At 42.1% G+C, this 17,818-nt stretch overlaps 1 protein-coding gene across 9 annotated transcripts in view; it reads right to left on the bottom strand.

Moving 5' to 3' along the window:
• The window catches only part of TBPH (TAR DNA-binding protein-43 homolog), a 30,725-nt gene continuing 12,907 nt past the window's right edge, over window positions 1-17,818 (bottom strand). The window contains exons 1-7 of one of the 9 annotated variants that reach the window (XM_067771587.1): window positions 15,265-15,737; window positions 11,074-11,322; window positions 10,695-11,005; window positions 10,401-10,605; window positions 613-1,313; window positions 377-538; window positions 1-300 (exon numbers count right to left, since the gene is read on the bottom strand). In XM_067771587.1, coding sequence (XP_067627688.1) covers window positions 205-300; window positions 377-538; window positions 613-1,313; window positions 10,401-10,605; window positions 10,695-11,005; window positions 11,074-11,314 — 1,716 coding nt within the window. In that variant the 5' untranslated portion in view covers window positions 11,315-11,322; window positions 15,265-15,737 and the 3' untranslated portion in view covers window positions 1-204. The other 8 variants (XM_067771593.1, XM_067771586.1, XM_067771589.1 and 5 more) reach the window with 8 other exon arrangements.

The following is a 17,818-nucleotide window of genomic DNA, read 5'->3' on the forward strand; positions in this document are numbered from 1 at the left end:
TTACGCTTTTTGCACTACAATACAGGTTAAAACTTTATTCATATCAAGTTACTGTTAAGCATAATTTTAACCATCTTATGATTACATACACATTCGTAATTATTTAATTTTTCAAGTTTAATGAAATACCGGTCAAAATTTAAAAATTCGCTCGCGTCAAGGCTCTCATACACACATTGTAAACTCTCGCCACATTTAGATAATTTAAATAAATTTTGATTTCGCATCTGCTGAGCCTTGGGCAACACCGCCGGAATTTTGCCTCGACCAACCAGGGCTGCTCGCATTATTGCCGCCGTTCTACAACGATAAAAGATAAAACAAAACAATTCTATATTCGATGATTTCAAAATGTTATACGTTAATATTTAAAGACCTGTTGTGTATCATTACATGATCCTGAGCCTTGCCCAGGATTTCCATTAGAACCAGCACTATTAGAGTTGTTGCCTTTGACTCCTGCATTTAAGCTACCACCATTACCAGAGTTACTAGCTTGAGCCATCCAAGACAAAAAATTTCCACCCTGGTTTGATAGCTTTTTTAGGTTTTGTTTTTTGTTCATATTTTATATTGCAAATACCAAAATTATATATTTAAATCAATATTTACCTGTTGATCTTGCGATTGGTTTTGTAATTGATTTCCCAATAGACTCCATTGATTCAAAGCAGCCGCTACTATAGCCGGATTTACTGGTAGTGAGTTCAAATTTAAACCCACACCCAATGGATTGTTCATATTTTGTCCTTGATTTTGTTGATTCGGACCTTGAGGATTTATGCCTAGCGCTTGCAAATTGGGCATATCTATGTGGCCACGATTAGATTGACTATTCCACGGCATATTTCCACTGCCACCGTGCTGCGGGCCCATGGCACGACTATTCATATAATTACCGCTATTGCCACGATTATATGGAGTGATCGAATTACCATCTTGTCGATTACCTAAATTGCCCATTAATCCACTGCCACTACTTCCTAGATTACCGCCGCTACTACTGAATGCATTATTGTTACTACCATAGCCATTCCCATTCATGCCATAAGAACCGCTTATAGAACTGGAACTACTCATAGGACCGCCATCGCTCAGCATAGTATTCGAGTTGGTAGTACGTTGGTGTCCGTTACGACCACCGCCACCATTACCAACACTGCCGCTACTGCCTCCTAGACCCTGATTATGTAGCATATGCAAACCGCTACCAATGCTGTTTTGAGAATTGTACGCAAAATTTTGTTGATTATGACCAGAACTACGATTTTGTTCGGACTTTGGAGCTGCATTTGAAACGTGAACCGACACACCTACAAAAATTCGTAAATGATTTATAAGTTTGTAAAATAGGCGGTGCACGGAACTCTAAGAGAAAATCAGTTTGGCTTTAGACAAAACCGATCCTGTGTTGATCTAATAAATACCGTCCGAATCATGTTGAACAATGCTGTGAATACAGAACATCAGCTTATTTACTTTTTATCGACTTTAAAAAGGCTTTTGATAGTCTCGACAGGAAATATATTTGGGAAATACTACGAAAACGAGGGATGCCCAATAAAATAATCAACATTATAAAGGCAATGTATGCCGAATTTAAGTGCCGGGTCAGTCACGATGGGTGCCTCTCAGAACCCTTCGAAATTAAAAGCGGGGTGCGACAGGTATGCATACTCTCGCCGCTCTTGTTTATCTTGGCATTAGAAGAGATTATGAGGAACGCAGAAAATGGTGGACACGGTGTACAGTGGACGCCTTTCACTCAGCTAGGGGATTTAGAATATGGGGATTCAAGGGGTTGTGTAGCGCAATATATAGCTTCTCCAACCCAATTGTCAACCTCACCTTCGAACGGCGAATCCCGTTTCACTAACAGACGAGGCTCTGGAGACCCCAAGCTCCTCATAGAGGGGGGGTGGGGAGGGAGGGATGGCCTGAAGGTTTAATGTGGCCATATAAATCGTTCCCGAGATGGTCGGGCCAGCACCTTAATGGTGCTGTGTTACCGGAGCGTATCGGATCTGTATCCGACAAAGGACCATCACATCGATCACTCCCCAAAGCCTTCGGGGAGTAACCTAATCGCTACAACAACAACAACAACAACATTTACAATATGCAGACGATGTCTGTCTGCTAAGCCACAGAAGTACTGACCTTCAACACAATTTAGAAGCTGTCAACACACATGCAAAGGAGGCCGGACTAAGCATCAATACAGCGAAAACCAAAGTCATAAGATGCGGCTATAGTATTTCATCAAGGCCATTGATGCTTACGGTTGACGAAAATGAAATCGAAGGTGTAGAGTCCGTTGTTTATCTTGGTAGTATTGTCTCAAATATGAGCGGTGCAGATGAGGACGTTCAGTCTCGCATAAACAAAGCAAGAATGGTTTTTGGGCAACTGGCAAACGTGTGGAGGTCCAGCCAAATATCTTTAAAAACGAAGCTTCGACTGTTTAATTCGAATGTTAAATCAGTACTGTTTTATGCTTGCGAGACGTGGAAAAGCTCAACTTCAATTCAGAAACGTCTAAAAGTTTTTATTAATAAATATCTGCGCCGAATCCTGAAAATTCGATGGCCGGAAAAAATTTCAAATGACGACTTATGGTCTAGAACAAATCAACCCAAGGCTGCCACAGAAATAACCAAGCGTAAATGGTCGTGGATTGGTCACACTCTCAGAAGACCTCCAGTAAATATAGCCAGACAAGCATTGCGATGGAATCCACAAGGAAGCCGACGACCTGGTGCACCTGCGAAAACTTGGCGCAGAACTGTGGATAAAGAACTCGAAGACGCAGGATATACGTGGAATGACATCACAAGAACTGCACCTAACAGAATAAGATTTAAGTCGGTGGTCGAGGCCCTATGCTCCAATAGGAGTTGAGGAGGATGATGATGAAAAGAGGAATTATTATAAACTAGTAATCTAATGTATTAATAAAAAAAATATTTATAATACATTTTGGTGTGAATGTAAATCATAGTAGCTTCTGACCGCACTTCTTCTCAAATTCAGTTTACCTTACTTTCAATAGTTTCTTACAGATTTTTGTTTAATTTTAAACATCTTCCGAGGAACATATTTTTTTCTATGCGAAGCTTTTCATTTAAATAAAACACGGAATTGACAGAAAGAATTCGTTGTTGTAGTTTGTATGTTTGTATGTTGTATGGATTATAATGCGCTAAAGTTGCTGCCGTTTATATAGCCAAAAATAATATTAATCCCTGAGAGGGAACAGTGGGTGAACGACCCTGATTGGCCCACTAACAGCATTCAGATCTATACAGATCGATCTAAACTGGATAACAGGGCCGGAGGGGGTCTCTATTCGGAACGATTGGAGATACAAAGATCGCTGTCGACTGCCTTAGGCAGAAGGCAGTCTCTCAGAAGCACATTTATATTTTCTCAGACAGTAAAGCAGCACTGAAAGCCCTTGACTCTGTCACAACTAATTCTGAAACTGTAAGAGGCTGTCGCAGATCACTTAGCGTGATGGCTGAACAGTTTACTCTGCATCTGGTATGGGTTTCGGGACACAAGGGCATACCAGGTAATGAGATGGCGGATGAGCTTCCAAGAAAGGGTACCTCCCTTCAACTTTCGCCATCCTAGAAGAAGTTGGGCATGCCGCTCTCCACCTGCAAGATCAAGATAAAGGGGGCCCTATTGATGGAAGCAGGAGCCAGGTGGAAGCATCATGATGGATGCCACACGGCAAAACTCACATGGGCGGAATGTAATGAGAAGAGATCGCGTGAGCTTCTCACCCTCCGTAAGAGGGATCTTTCCTTAGTTGTATATCTTCCCACTGGTCATGTTTGTATTGGACCGCATGCGGAAAGGCAGAGGAGCCTGAAACTGTTAGGTATCTACTATGTGAATGTCCACCGCTCGGTAGAAGAGGGCAACGTTGTATGGGCAAGATGTTTCTCGTAGATCTGACTGATATACATAGCTGAGGTCAATACACGACGATTAGTTAGCTTCACAAACTCAACGAAGTGGTTTGATTAGGAGAGTAGGAACAAATCCGTGTGGTTTCACAATGGGCCTATAAAGGCCTAAGTGTGCAGCTCCGATGTGGACAGCAGCAACTTGAACCTAACCTAACCTATAGCCAAAACTACCCCCAACACTACCAATAACTAACGCACAAACAAGCACCACAGCACCTAACTGAAAATGTCACGTATTTCCGTGCCCGACCATTTCGAGAACGATTTATATGGCCACATTAAACCTTCAGGCCATCCCTCCGTCCCCACTCCCAAGTTCCATGAGGAGCTTGGGGTCGCCAGAGCCTCGTCTGTTAGTGAAATAGGATTCGCCGCGGATAGGTGAGGTTGACAATTGGGTTTGGAGAAGCTATATATTGCGCTGGCAACCGGAAAGGGTTGCGCTACCCAGCCCCTTGAATCTGGTATTTTAGTCGCCTCTTACGACAGGCATACCTACCGCGGGTATATTCTGACCCTCTACCCGCTGGGACATGACCTCCGACTTAAGGAGAAGTTGTTGCAAGGGAATCTATTATCAGTCATACATTTTGGAAAGAGGACGTATCGGACACTACTGAACCGCTTATAAAGCAATTACAAAAAAAACTTGAATTTACTTCGTGGAAGTTTTCTCAGCATACAACTAAGCTGTCCCCAGCCAGACACTTTTAATTCTTCTAAACTTTGAACCCTTTCAGGAGATGTTATAATGAATCTCAAAAACCAATTCTTGAAGGAAAAGGAAATAAAATGTCGGCTTTTATATTACGGAAAAGTACAGTTTTGTGTTACAAAAAGTGTGTGGCTAGACCAAGCTACTATGGAAAGTGTCTGGCAATCAAACTATTGATTCTAATATCGTTCCGTTAGCGTGCCTCAGAGAACAACACTGGCGCGAAAGTCCAGGACTTCGGCAGGCAAAGGCACTAATAGGAGGGTACAACTCGAAGCGATATAAGGCTATGATTAACCTCCCAAAAAGTAGCCTTAGGATTGTAACAGGTATACTCACAGGTCACTGTAGGCTAAAGAGCCATATGCATAAATTGGGCATATCAGTTAGTAGCCTCCGTCGATTCTGTGATGTCGAAGATGAGTCTGCAGAACACATCCTGAAGGAATGTGAGGCAGTCGCGAGACGAAGACTTAGAATCCTAGGATCATCCAAACTAGAAAATAGTCACATACACTCTCTGAAGTCGGGAACCATTCTGGATTTTCTCAGAGAACTCGGCTTGGATGAAGTGTTGTAAAGAGAATTGAGGGCACAATAGACCAATAGGTCGCAGTGCTTAACCTCACAACATCTATCTGTCTATCTATCGTTACGAAGACAATGTATGAAAAACAGTACTCATAAAATGACAAAGGTCTATTTTTCCATCATTTGACATCAGTTGAAAGTCAGCGCAGACAAAATTTCAGCTTTTATAAAATGACGAAGGTCTGGAAGTTGTTGTTGTTGTTGTAGCGATAAGGACACTCCCCGAAGGCTTTGGGGAGTGTTATCCATGTGATGGTCCTTTGCCGGATACGGTACGCTCCGTTAACACAGCACCATTAAGATGTTAGCCCGACCATCTCGGCAACGATTTATTTGGCCACGTTAAACCTTCAGGCCATCCCTCCTTCCCCACCCCCAAGTTCCATGAGGAGCTTGGGGTCGCCATAGCCTCGTCTGTTAGTGAAACAAGATTCGCCACAGATAGGTGAGATTGACAATTGGGTTTGGAGAAGCTATATATTGCGCTGGCAACTTGAAAGGGTTGTGCTACACAGCCCCTTGAATCTGTATTTTAGTCGCCTCTTACTACAGGCATACCTACCGCGGGTATATTCTGACCCCTTACCCGCTGGGGTAAGGTCTGGAAGTTGTTGTTGTTGTTGTTGTAGCAATGCTCGCCCCACCTAATAGCCGCGACCGATCACAAATTGTCATCAATATCCTCTAACGGGAGTCCAAGGAAACTTGCCGTTTCAACAGGGGTGGACCATAAGGAAAGGGGTGTTAGAGGCGTTGGTTCCACATTACAATTGAAGAGATGGTTGGTGTCATGTGGGGACACATTGCAAGCGGGGCATACATTTTGTATGTCGGGGTTGATTCTGGATAGGTAAGAGTTTAACCTGTTACAGTATCCAGAACGAAGTTGAGCAAGAGTGACACGCGTTTCCCTGGGGAGTATGCGTTCCTCTTCCGCAAGTTTTGGGTTAAGTACTGGATTCACCGGGCAATTCCCGACATAAAGGTCCGACGCCTGTTTATGGAGTTCACCAAGGACCTGCTTGTGTTTTTTCACTTCATACGGTTGGGTTCTCAGGTGCCGTATTTCCTCAAAATGCTTACGGAGATGACTCCTTAAGTCCCTAGGCGGTGCTGGTTCATCAATCAGATGTCTGTTGGGATGCCCAGGTTTCTGGGTATTCAACAGGAACTGTTTGGTCAGCATCTCATTTCTCTCCCTGATGGGGAGTATTCTCGCCTCATTATGCAGATGGTGTTCTGGGGACATAAGAAGAGAGCCCGTGGCGATTCTGAGAGCAGTATTTTGGCAGGCCTGTAGTTTCTTCCAGTGGGTGATTTTTAGGCTTGGCGACCATATGGGTGACGCGTAGCACGTAATCGGCTGGCTAATTGCTTTGTATGTAGTCATGAGCGTTTCTTTATCTTTTCCCCAAGTACTGCCAGCGAGGGATTTGAGGATTTTGTTACGGCTCTGAATTCTCGGAACAATTGCGGCTGCGTGCTCACCAAAATGTAGATCCTGATCAAACGTCACACCCAAGATTTTGGGGTGTCGGACAGTCGGTAGCGTAGTGCCATCGACGTGGATGTTCAAAATGGTCGACATATGGGGCGTCCATGTTGTAAATAAGGTATCGGAAGATTTAGTCGGTGATAATGCCAGGTTTCGCGAGGCGAAAAAAACTGGAGAGATCAGGGAGGTAGCCGTTTATTTTATTGCATAGCGCATCGATCTTTGGGCCTGGGCCTGTGGCCATTATTGTGCAGTCATCGGCGTAGGAAACGATTGTGACTCCTTCCGGTGGTGAAGGTAGCGTGAATATGTAGAAATTAAACAAAAGTGGGGATAGGACACCACCCTGTGGCACCCCCTGTTTAATTCTCCTTGGTTTTGATGTTTCGTTTCTAAATTGCACCGATGCCTGCCGACCACCCAGATAATTTGCGGTCCACCTTTTAAGACATGGGGGAAGGGTAGACCCTTCCAGGTCCTGCAGTAATGAGCCATGGTTGACCGTATCAAAAGCTTTTGATAGGTCTAGCGCTACGAGTAATGTTCTATGGTGGGGGTATTGATTTAAACCGCAATTTATCTGGGTGCTAAGGGCATTTAGCGCGGTGGTAGTACTATGGAGTTTTCTGAAGCCATGCTGATGAGGGGCTAGCTGCAAATTTGCTTGGAAATAAGGGAGCAAAATGGCTTCAAGCGTCTTTGCCACTGGCGATAGGAGAGATATCGGACGATACGACTCACCTATGTTAGCTGGTTTCCCAGGCTTTAGTAGCGGGACCACCTTGGCCATTTTCCATTTCTCAGGTATGACAAAGGTGGAAAGAGACAGATTGAAGACATGCGCTAAATATTTGAACCCCTCTTTCCCTAGGTTTTTAAGCACCGGCATGGCTATGCCGTCTGGGCCCACTGCTTTGGATGGTTTAGCACGACCAATGGCGTCCTCAACCTCTTTAGCGGTGATGGTGATTGGTGACGCGCTGAATTTGTGTTTATGTGCGCGTCTATTGGCTCTCCGTCTATCTTTGTCGACCGTAGGATGCATTATATATTGTCGGCAGAAAGCGCTCGCGCATTTTTTCGCGTCCGACAGCACTTTGTCGCCAAAGGCGATGGAAACTTTGTCTTTGTGCTTAGTCGGATTCGATAGGGACTTTACGGTGGACCAAAGTTTACCCACACCGGTAGAGAGGTTACAACCTCTTAGGTGCTCCTCCCATTCCGCCCGCTTGTGTTCATCTACAAGGAATCGGATGCGTTGGTTTATATCCCTTATTTGGGGGTCGCCTGGGTCAAGCTGTCTTATAAGGTCACGTTCTCTCGCTAAGTTTGCGGCCTCCGCCGGGAAGTGGGCCGGATTTCGGGAATTCTCCCGGTGGGAATGAAATGTGCCGAGGCGGATTTAATTACCTTACGGAAGGCACGCTCCCCTTGGCGGGCATCAGTCGGGATAGGGAGGGCAGCTAGGCGGCTGTCTGTAAAGGATTTATATTCTTCCCACTTTCCTTTTTTGAAGTTTATGAAAGTGCGTTTTTCAGTGCCGATGAAGTCGGCGTTACGCTCAAGCGAAATAAGTATGGGCAGGTGGTCGGATGCCAATGTTACCATCGGCTGCCAGTTGCCGCAGTTTACGAGTTCTGCGCTCACGATTGAGATATCTGCTGAGCTGTGACAGCTTCCTACCATACGTGTGGGGGCGTCTCCGTTTATTGTGCAGAACGTCATTTCTTCTATTTGATCCGCCAACATCTCACCCCTACTGTCCGCCCGCAAGTTTGAATGACATAGATCATGATGGGCATTGAAATCGCCTAAGATAATGCGATTGTTGCAAGTGAGTAAGGCCCTGATATTAGGGCGGTATCCACTGGGGCAACAGGTGGCAGGAGGGATATAGATGTTGATGATTTCTAGGTTTGCATCGCCTGACCGGACAGATAGGCCTTGACGTTCTAAGACATTGTCCCTGCGGTCGATGCCAGGATCAAATATGCAATATTGCACAGAGTGGTGTATGATAAACGCGAGACCGCCTCCATTTCCGCGCTCGCGGTCCCTCCTGTGGACGTTATACCCAGAGCAGGTCTGCAATGCAGATCTTGCTGTGAGTTTAGTCTCTTGAATCGCAGCAATGCGGATGTTGTGCCGCTTCATGAAATCGACTATCTCCGTAATCTTCCCAGTTAGTCCATTACAGTTTAACTGCAGAATTCTGAAGTGCATAATGGGAGACGTCGCCACTCTGGGGGTAAGTGACGGGTGACTACGCCTGGGTTGGGGAAGGCCAGGACGCAATTGCTGTTGTGGCCCTAGGACTGGGCGTACCCCGGATGATTTGGGTTTGCGACCTGGCAACATGGCGCAATGAAACCCGTCGGGGGGTTGCCGTCGCGGAGACCAGAACATCTAGGGAAGTGGCACCACCCAAGGCAGGAGCTGCATTGGGCGGATGTCGCAAACATATATATTCTGTGCTGGCAAACGGTGCAAACGGAGGTAGGGACTAAGAGTCTGTTTCCCTGATCTACACGATTGCTGCCGGAAAAGAGGGGGGAGAAGAGGGATTCAAGGGGTTGTGTAGCGCAATATATAGCTTCTCCAACCCAATTGTCAACCTAACCTTCGAGCGGCGAATCCCGTTTCACTAACAGACGAAGCTCTGGCGACCCCAAGCTCCTCATGGAACTTGTGGGTGGGGAGGGAGGAATGGCCTGAAGGTTTAATGTGGCCATATAAATCGTTCCCGAGATGGTCGGGCCAGCACCTTAATGGAGCTGTGTTACCGGAGCGTATCGGATCTGTATCCGACAAAGGACCATCACATCGATAACACTCCCCAAAGCCTTCGGGGAGTAACCTAATCGCTACAACAACAACAACAGGGGGGGAGAAGATGGGGGCAGGGGCTGTTGCTCAGCATTGCTTCCGACTCTACTACGAAGATTGTAGTTATGAATGGTAGCAGCTGTTTGAGTTGTTGGCGCCGTGGGGCGCGAGCAGCAGCGGGTACTTGTTGTGGTTTGCTGAGCAGCGGGGCTGCTGGAAGGTAGTGGGGGCGCTTAGACGTAGACTACGGGGCGCCCTTGGGCGTGAACAGCAAGGAGCCACAAAAGATTTATAAAAGTTACGTGGACGTCGGGTTTTGGGATCAAGCCCAGAACAACCTGTTCGATGCAACCATCCCTTGCACGAGACACACTGAACAGAGTATGACCGTCCTAAAAAGATTCATTTCCGGCAGATGCAGCAAAACCATTTCTTAGGACCGGGGTCAGGAGACGGACCCGGATTGGATTCGATGTCTTCCCGGATTAAGAGAATATGGAGCAGTCCTGCTGCAAGGAGCTGCTGGGAGGATGACAATTTGTGGGAGGGACGAAACAAATTAGATGGGGTCACACTGAAATGACAGTCCTTGGTCGTAAAAATCCCGAGTCGCTCCGGTACATAGAACCGACTGCCTTGGGAAGCGGAAGGTCTGGAAGTCACAGGCTCTTGCTGCGTAATATAGTTTTGTTTGTAACCTTAATTTTTATTTACTTTTTATCTAGCCGATAGCCATAACAGCTGGTGCTCTTTTAGATTTTAAGCCTAAATAAATAATAATAAAAATATTTACCTTTTATAATATGATCTTCACCACAAAGTGATTGCGCAACTTCAGGATCCAAAAAGGTTACAAAACTAAATGCACGAAATGGTTTTGGTATGAAAACATCGGTTACTTCACCAAATTTTGAAAAATATTCACGCAAATCCTCAGCAGTGAGATCCTCAGTACACCTGCCAACAAACACTTTACATGGCACTTGGTGCATTGCTCCCTATTTTTTGTATAAATAAAATAAACGCCAATATTTATTATATATGTATATAAGTTATGGGAGAAAATGTTACAAAACAAAAAATTTACCTTAGAATTGGGCACCTTAACCTCGCACCAACGTCCATCAATCAAATGTCTAGATGAAAGCACACGAATTTGTGCTTCATACGAACCAAAACGTACAAAACCAAATCCTTTCGATTGACCAGATTTCATATCTTTTTTAACTTGCGCCATCAAAACTTCACCATAACTTTCAAAATACTCGCGTAGACTATCCTCAGTTGTCTTCCAAGGTAAACCCAAAACGATTAAATCAGTGCAACGTAAACGTGTTTCAATACGTTTAGTTTTGGCGGTGGAATTTTCTAAATTGTCATCACTTTTCCGTTTGTTTTCTACAAAGATTAATTTAAGATATTTATATGCACAATATGTAAAGGATACATGTTGTATAATAACACACCTTTTGGAAAAACACAGAAAAATATACAAGTTCCCCAACCATCATCAGATGATGGTGGGTACAAACGGCCTTCGTTGGATCTTACTCCACGGACGGCCTTCGTATCCTCATTGCGATACTTAAGACCGCATGAACCGGGAAACTGAGCTTGCAAGGTTGAAAGCAATAACGTACCATCTTCTTCGGCAGGCAGCTCTATTGGTTCTTCACCCTCTTCCTCTGCTACTTGTACAAAATCCATTATTAAATCTACTGTTTTGAAAATATAAAAGAAAAGTAATTAGTTTTTGCCGAACTTGAGATAATATTCTATGTGCTTCCAAATTACTGAAATAATTCAAATGATTGCTAATTTAAAAAAAAAGAAATAATTCAAAAATTTTTTATAAGTAAAATTCATTTGTTTCATGAGTTCAGCAGATATTCTCCGGAAAACTACTCACTAGGGCTGTTGTTCTTGCTTTTGTAGCGAGAAAGACACTAAAGAGTGTTACTATCGATGTTGATGTTCCTTTGCCGGATAAAGATCCGGTACGTTCCGTTAGTAAGCACCATTAAGGTACAAGCTTGACCAGCTGGGGAACGATTTCATATGACCACTTTGAACCTTCTAGACATTCCCCTAGTTCCATGAAGAACTTGACGTGACCAGAGCCTCGACTGCAGGATTAGCCACGGTAAGAGGTTGACAATTAGGTTAAAGAAGCTATAAATTGCGCCCCTTGATAGGATTACGCTATACAACTCATGGAATCATTTGGGTATTTTAGTTGCCTCTTACAATAACAAGCACCATTAATGCCCGTCCACTAGTGCTGTTGTTTGTATAGCGATAAAGACACTGCCGGAAGGTTTATGCGGGTCTTACCCATGTTGATGATCCTTTGCCAGGTATTGTTGTTGTAGCAAGAAAGACACTCGCCGAAGGTTTTGGGGGGTGTTATCGATGTTAATGGTCTTTTGCAGGATATACATACATATATCTGGTACGTTCCGGTAACAAGCACCATTAAGGGCCGACCATGTGGGGACCGATTTAATATGACCACATCGAACTTTCTGGGTCATTCTGCCCCTACCCCTTAGTGCCATGTGAACTTGGGGTCGCCAGAGCCTCGGATGGTAAAGAAACAGTATTTGCCACGGGAAGGTTATGTTGACAATTGGGTTGTAGAAGCTACACATTGCGCTTGCAGCCCCTTGATTTATTTGGGTATTTTAGTCGCCTCCTATAAGAGTCAAACTTGGCGCGGATATATTCCAAGCCTCTAAACCGCTGGTACCCACTAGTCCTATTTTTACACAAACGATTATTCGGCTAATCGACCAGTTGCATAGTTAATATTAGATTTCAACAAAGCACACAATCGACTGGCCGGCATTCAAGGGGTTGTGTAGCGCAATATATAGCTTCTCCAACCCAATTGTCAACCTCACCTTCGAGCGGCGAATCCCGTTTCACTAACAGACGAGGCTCTGGCGACCCCAAGCTCCTCATGGAACTTGGGGGTGGGGAGGGAGGGATGGCCTGAAGGTTTAATGTGGCCATATAAATCGTTCCCGAGATGGTCGGGCCAGCACCTTAATGGTGCTGTGTTACCGGAGCGTATCGGATCTGTATCCGACAAAGGACCATCACATCGATAACACTCCCCAAAGCCTTCTGGGAGTAACCTAATCGCTACAACAACAACAACAACAACAACATTCGAATACCAACGGTTTCATAAATTCAATATTTTCTCATTAAAAATTCCCACATTTGTTGACCTACACTGCTTTCCAAGATGAATAAAACCTTTATTTTCTATTTATATTCATTTATATTTTATTTGGTCGATTAATCTGAAGTCATCATCAGGGCCATATGGATAAGTATGATTGATACATTCATTTTAAAATTAAATTGAAAAATTTCAAACATAATTTTATTGTAAGAGTAATTCTTTTCTTCAGCTCTCAACTGCTCGTCCAAAAATATCGGGAGGTGTCAAAAGGCGCGCTTTTTGCCCAGGACCACGAATCTGAAAGCTGAACTAAAAATCTTACTTCAGTCTAGAGATTTTTTAAAAATGGCCTTGGACCGTTCCGAAAGCGGGGATGGTATTTATAATTTTGTTCAGAACACCCCTCTGAGTAGGCGCTTGTAAATTACCCTGGGTGTGTTCAACATCGGTTTGGGAAAAAAACACTAGATGCGCGAAAACATTTGTACTGTTTTTCTTTTATGGATACGACAAAATCATCAAATTTACAACAACTACACAAAAATTTTTAATTTCCTTGGAAATATCTCTGGACAGTATTAAGTTTACATTACATTACTAAGGTTACAAAAAATAGTAAAATAGTACCAAAAATTTTCCCTTCTTCCAACTTTAAAATTCATGGCCGGAATATAAGAGCCTTAAGAAATTTTATTTTAGTACTACTGACTTTACATGTCTGGTTCTATGGCGTCATGGTTTTCGATAAGGGAAATACCCGTAAATTAAAAATTTTCTTGTCACATGCTGTTACAATCCTTGCTTACAATCACAAATTATGTAGGCTGTCTTTTTTTTTCGAATTCGAATTCAAAACTCATTGCGAGCTAAAATATGCTGATATAAACACTTACAAGGTAAGTGAAACAAGGCCAGTTAAGGATTCATTGTTTTCCAAAGAGTTCAGTCTACAATGGACACCTCAAAATTTCGCGAGTTGCTGAGCATAGGGGCCGTTGCATCACGTAGGTGCAATGCAGAATTATTTATGAATTTTCTTATCATTTTCTTTTCACATTTCTGCTCTTTAGCTCAGAGATGATTTGTATGTTAGTGCAGCAAGCGTTGCCTCCTTTTATATTACGAGTTGGGAAAGGAGGTTATCCTTCTAAAGAACTCGAACCCGTTATACTAATAAAAAGTACTCCAGCGGGTCAGGCAGTTGTGCATTTCGTAAGAGGCGTCTGAAATACAAAATTGATTCAAGGGATTGTGTAGCGCAATATATAGCTTCTCCAACGTCACCCACCCGTGGCGAATCCTGTTTCTTTAACCTGGCTCTGGCGACCCCAAGTTTCCTATGGATCTAGGGGATAGGAGGGCGGTATTTTCTAGAAGGTTTCATGCAGTCATACCAAATCATTTCCGAGATGGTCGGGCAAGTAAGTACCTTAGTGGTGCTTGTTAACGGAACGTACCGGATATGTATCAGGCAAAGGACCATCAACATCGATAACACACCCGGGGAGTGTCCTTAACGTTACAACAACAACAACAACAACAACAACAACAACATGATAAAAAAAACTAGTCTAGTTATTTAATTTTTCTATTACTGTTCTTTGCGCTGCCATCGGACACCAAACTAAATCATAGGTGACTCTTGCCTTCAAAACAGAAATTTCCAGTATTATGTAGATGAACCCCATATTTTGCCATAGTCGAGTGCAGGAGAAGAAAGCTCTTGTAACTGCGACTCCTATCGAAATAGTTCCTAAATGCTGTGTTGCTTTCGTAACAAAAGTTCGTTCGCCTGGAGGGAGCAGTTCTTCCCGAAAAAAGATTTCGGAATAACGGCCTTATCTGCTCCCGATATCTCCAGCGATCCTCAGAAATGTCGGATCGAATTAGTGACTTGGCGATAGCAAATTTTGGCAGAGTAAAAACGGGTTAAACCAGGCAAAATACAAAATTAAAATCTAAACTACCAAAATTTGTATTTGCAACATTGTTCATTTACCTTCTTCGGGCGGGGGTGGGGGTTGTGGTAAAAGAATATTCATGCTATTGTACATCTGATCCCTATATTTTGTCATTGATTTTTTCTGGCCTAAAATGCAATTAATTACACCGAGTTCCAGGGATGTTGTCCAGTTCGCGTCTTTCTGAATAACATTTCACATGTTTCCTTTTAATCCCTTCAGTGCTTACATAAATTACTACATATTAATCAATAATTTTTTCTATACATTTCCTCTACATAAAAGTATTTCTTTTTATGGTTTGCGGCAGCCTAGAATGTGTTTTACCAAACTAAGCCTTTGTCGTTTATATTTATAGAAAAGATATTACAAAATTGTATTTGTAATGCAAATGCGATAAATTTAACACCAGTCAACCCATCTTAAAATCTAGCACACAGTATACCTATTAAAATAAATTTTTTTTCTTTATACACACAATACACACAATCATATTTTGTCACCTTCTCTCTTAACGCTTTCGCACGCTGCTTGTTCGTTCGCTCGCTCGCTCGCTCATATAATTCACACCTAATCTTATTTTTTTTTTATAAGCAACTTTTTACTTATTTTGGAATTATTGAAAAACTGTGTGCTCTTTAAATTAGTTTCTATTTATATATACATATATATATGTATATTTATAAACAAATGTACATCTAGGACTACGCCAGGTGCTTCACTTCTCTTCCTTTCAAATCGCTCTTTTTCATGCTATGCACACGTTTCACTCGTCACCACCGTTCATATAGCTTCCATTCACGTCGACACAATTCACAAAATGTGTGGTAATAAAAATATATATTTACAATTTTCCAAAATGTGAACGTAAAGCACTCATTTTCCACTTTTATTATTAACTTAAAACCAAAATCGGATGATTTATTTAATAAACGCCTTGCGAAAGTAACCGCTGTCAAATTAGTGCTTGGAAAAACCAAATCATTGTAAATTTTACCAAGTAGCGCAACTAACAGCTGATCGGTGAAAATTCGCACATTCACACGCACAGTTCTCGACTCAGTTTCAAAAACAAACTTTAGATTATTTAACTCAAATTTTAAAGTGAGACAATCCTTACGAATTTTGTGTATATAGAATATATAAGGCGTTTTTATTGTTACTAAAACAATAGTTTTATTTTTATTAAAGCTTTTATCACTTTTTTTTTTTTAACTTTGAAAAGACTCCGAACACCATTCTTTCATTATATGACATTCGACTGCCTAGTCCACTGCCTTCCACTCTATTCGCAACAAAACCTCTATTTAAGTTGCCAAACTATATAGTAAACAATGAACCAAATAACCCTGCCGTTTTAATAATAGCCCTACCAGACCATACGAAACAGATAACATAAGAACCCTGCTCCAACACTCAGAAAAATGTATACGTTGTATCGTATTGAACAAAAAATATTTGGTTGGCGAATTTAATAACTTTTTGTAGATTTTATTCATTGTTTTGAATACATTATAACTAAGAGACTTATTTTTTGTGGAATATGATTGTAATTTTTTGGGTTTTCTTCATTTTTATGAAATTTTCACAATTTTTAGATTAAGACACCATTAATTGATCACATTGAAGATCGTTATAGATATGGGTATGGTTACGACTATAGCGTTAGGGTGAAAGAAGTTCAATTAGCCCTTTACATTTTTACCAATTGTAAAAGCTGGAAACATTGGTGCTTTATCGGTAACCGTATCGGTAACCTTTTAACAGCTGATTCGACCAACCTTATGAGAATCAATGCAATCGATTATTGGTGCCGCTAAGGTCGTAACCGTATCGTAGCCAACCAATTGGGTTTTGGTTTCCGTCGTAACGATAAACAGCTGACTACGTTAGGGATACCGATACAGCGATACGACATACGGCACCAATGACTCCGGCTAAAGGCTCCATTACTGATACTTAGCATACACCCCTATTATGAATTTTCATACGATAGACGATAAACGCTTGCTAGCGTATCGTAAAAAATCAGCTTTCATATTGCGATTTCCACACGCCCGATAGATGCACTATTGTGAATGACGGCAGAGTTTTGTTTACAAATTTTTGTGAATCTATACGAAACAGATAGCAAAACAAAACGTAAATACTAACAATTCAATTGTCTTGTACGTAAAAGTGGCAAACATTTTTAAAAGCTGTAATAATAAAATATTTTCTACTACCTATGTATGGTGCCTTTTATAAAAACTCAAATGAACAAATTGACGAAACTTGCATAGAGCCATAAAAAAGAAAATTGAGAGATGCTTCCAATCTTCTTGAAATGAACTCTACACTGTAAGCACTCGACATACTAAGAGTAAAAAAAGTTTAATAAACAAAATAGATTTCAGTGTATGTGTTAACAGAGGTAGAAGCATAGCGGAACGATACAAGGTGGCAGCATGGAGACATACCTACAAACATAAATAAAAATTTCATGTACTTTGTTTTTGTAAATTCGATGGACAAATGTCAAAATCGTACTGCGCCGTATTTTGATGTATCAAATCAAAAAAGCTTAAAATCAGCTGTCCCATGCTGTCACCTTGTATCGTTGCGCCATGGGTAGAAGGCAGTTTGCGCGCCCATAAAAATAGGTCATCCATTTCAAATATTTTGAAGGTTTGTGCCACTTTAAGGCTTCTTGCCCAGGGTGTTGCAACAGAGTGTTGGGAATGAGGCTTTAGTTGGGTCCTTTGGATTTTGTAATAATTTTATATTTACTTTTATTTAAATAGCTCCCAACGTATCGTGCAAAAATTTATCAACGATGGCTAGCGTAGAAAATTGTACAGTTGATGCGATAGTTAGCGTATGGCAATACCACGATAAACGATAAACGCTAACGATCGGGTTTCACCCGCTAGCATTTATTTCATAATATGGTATAACAGATTGCAAGCGTTTATCGTGTATCGTATGAGTTCATAATAGGGGTGATAGACTTGACTTGACTTGGCGTAAACTTGGCAACTTAGCCACGATTATACTCCACTTGGCGCATAAAATCTG

This window comes from Eurosta solidaginis, chromosome 3 (genome assembly GCF_040869045.1).
Source record: "Eurosta solidaginis isolate ZX-2024a chromosome 3, ASM4086904v1, whole genome shotgun sequence".
Taxonomy (NCBI): domain Eukaryota; kingdom Metazoa; phylum Arthropoda; class Insecta; order Diptera; family Tephritidae; genus Eurosta; species Eurosta solidaginis.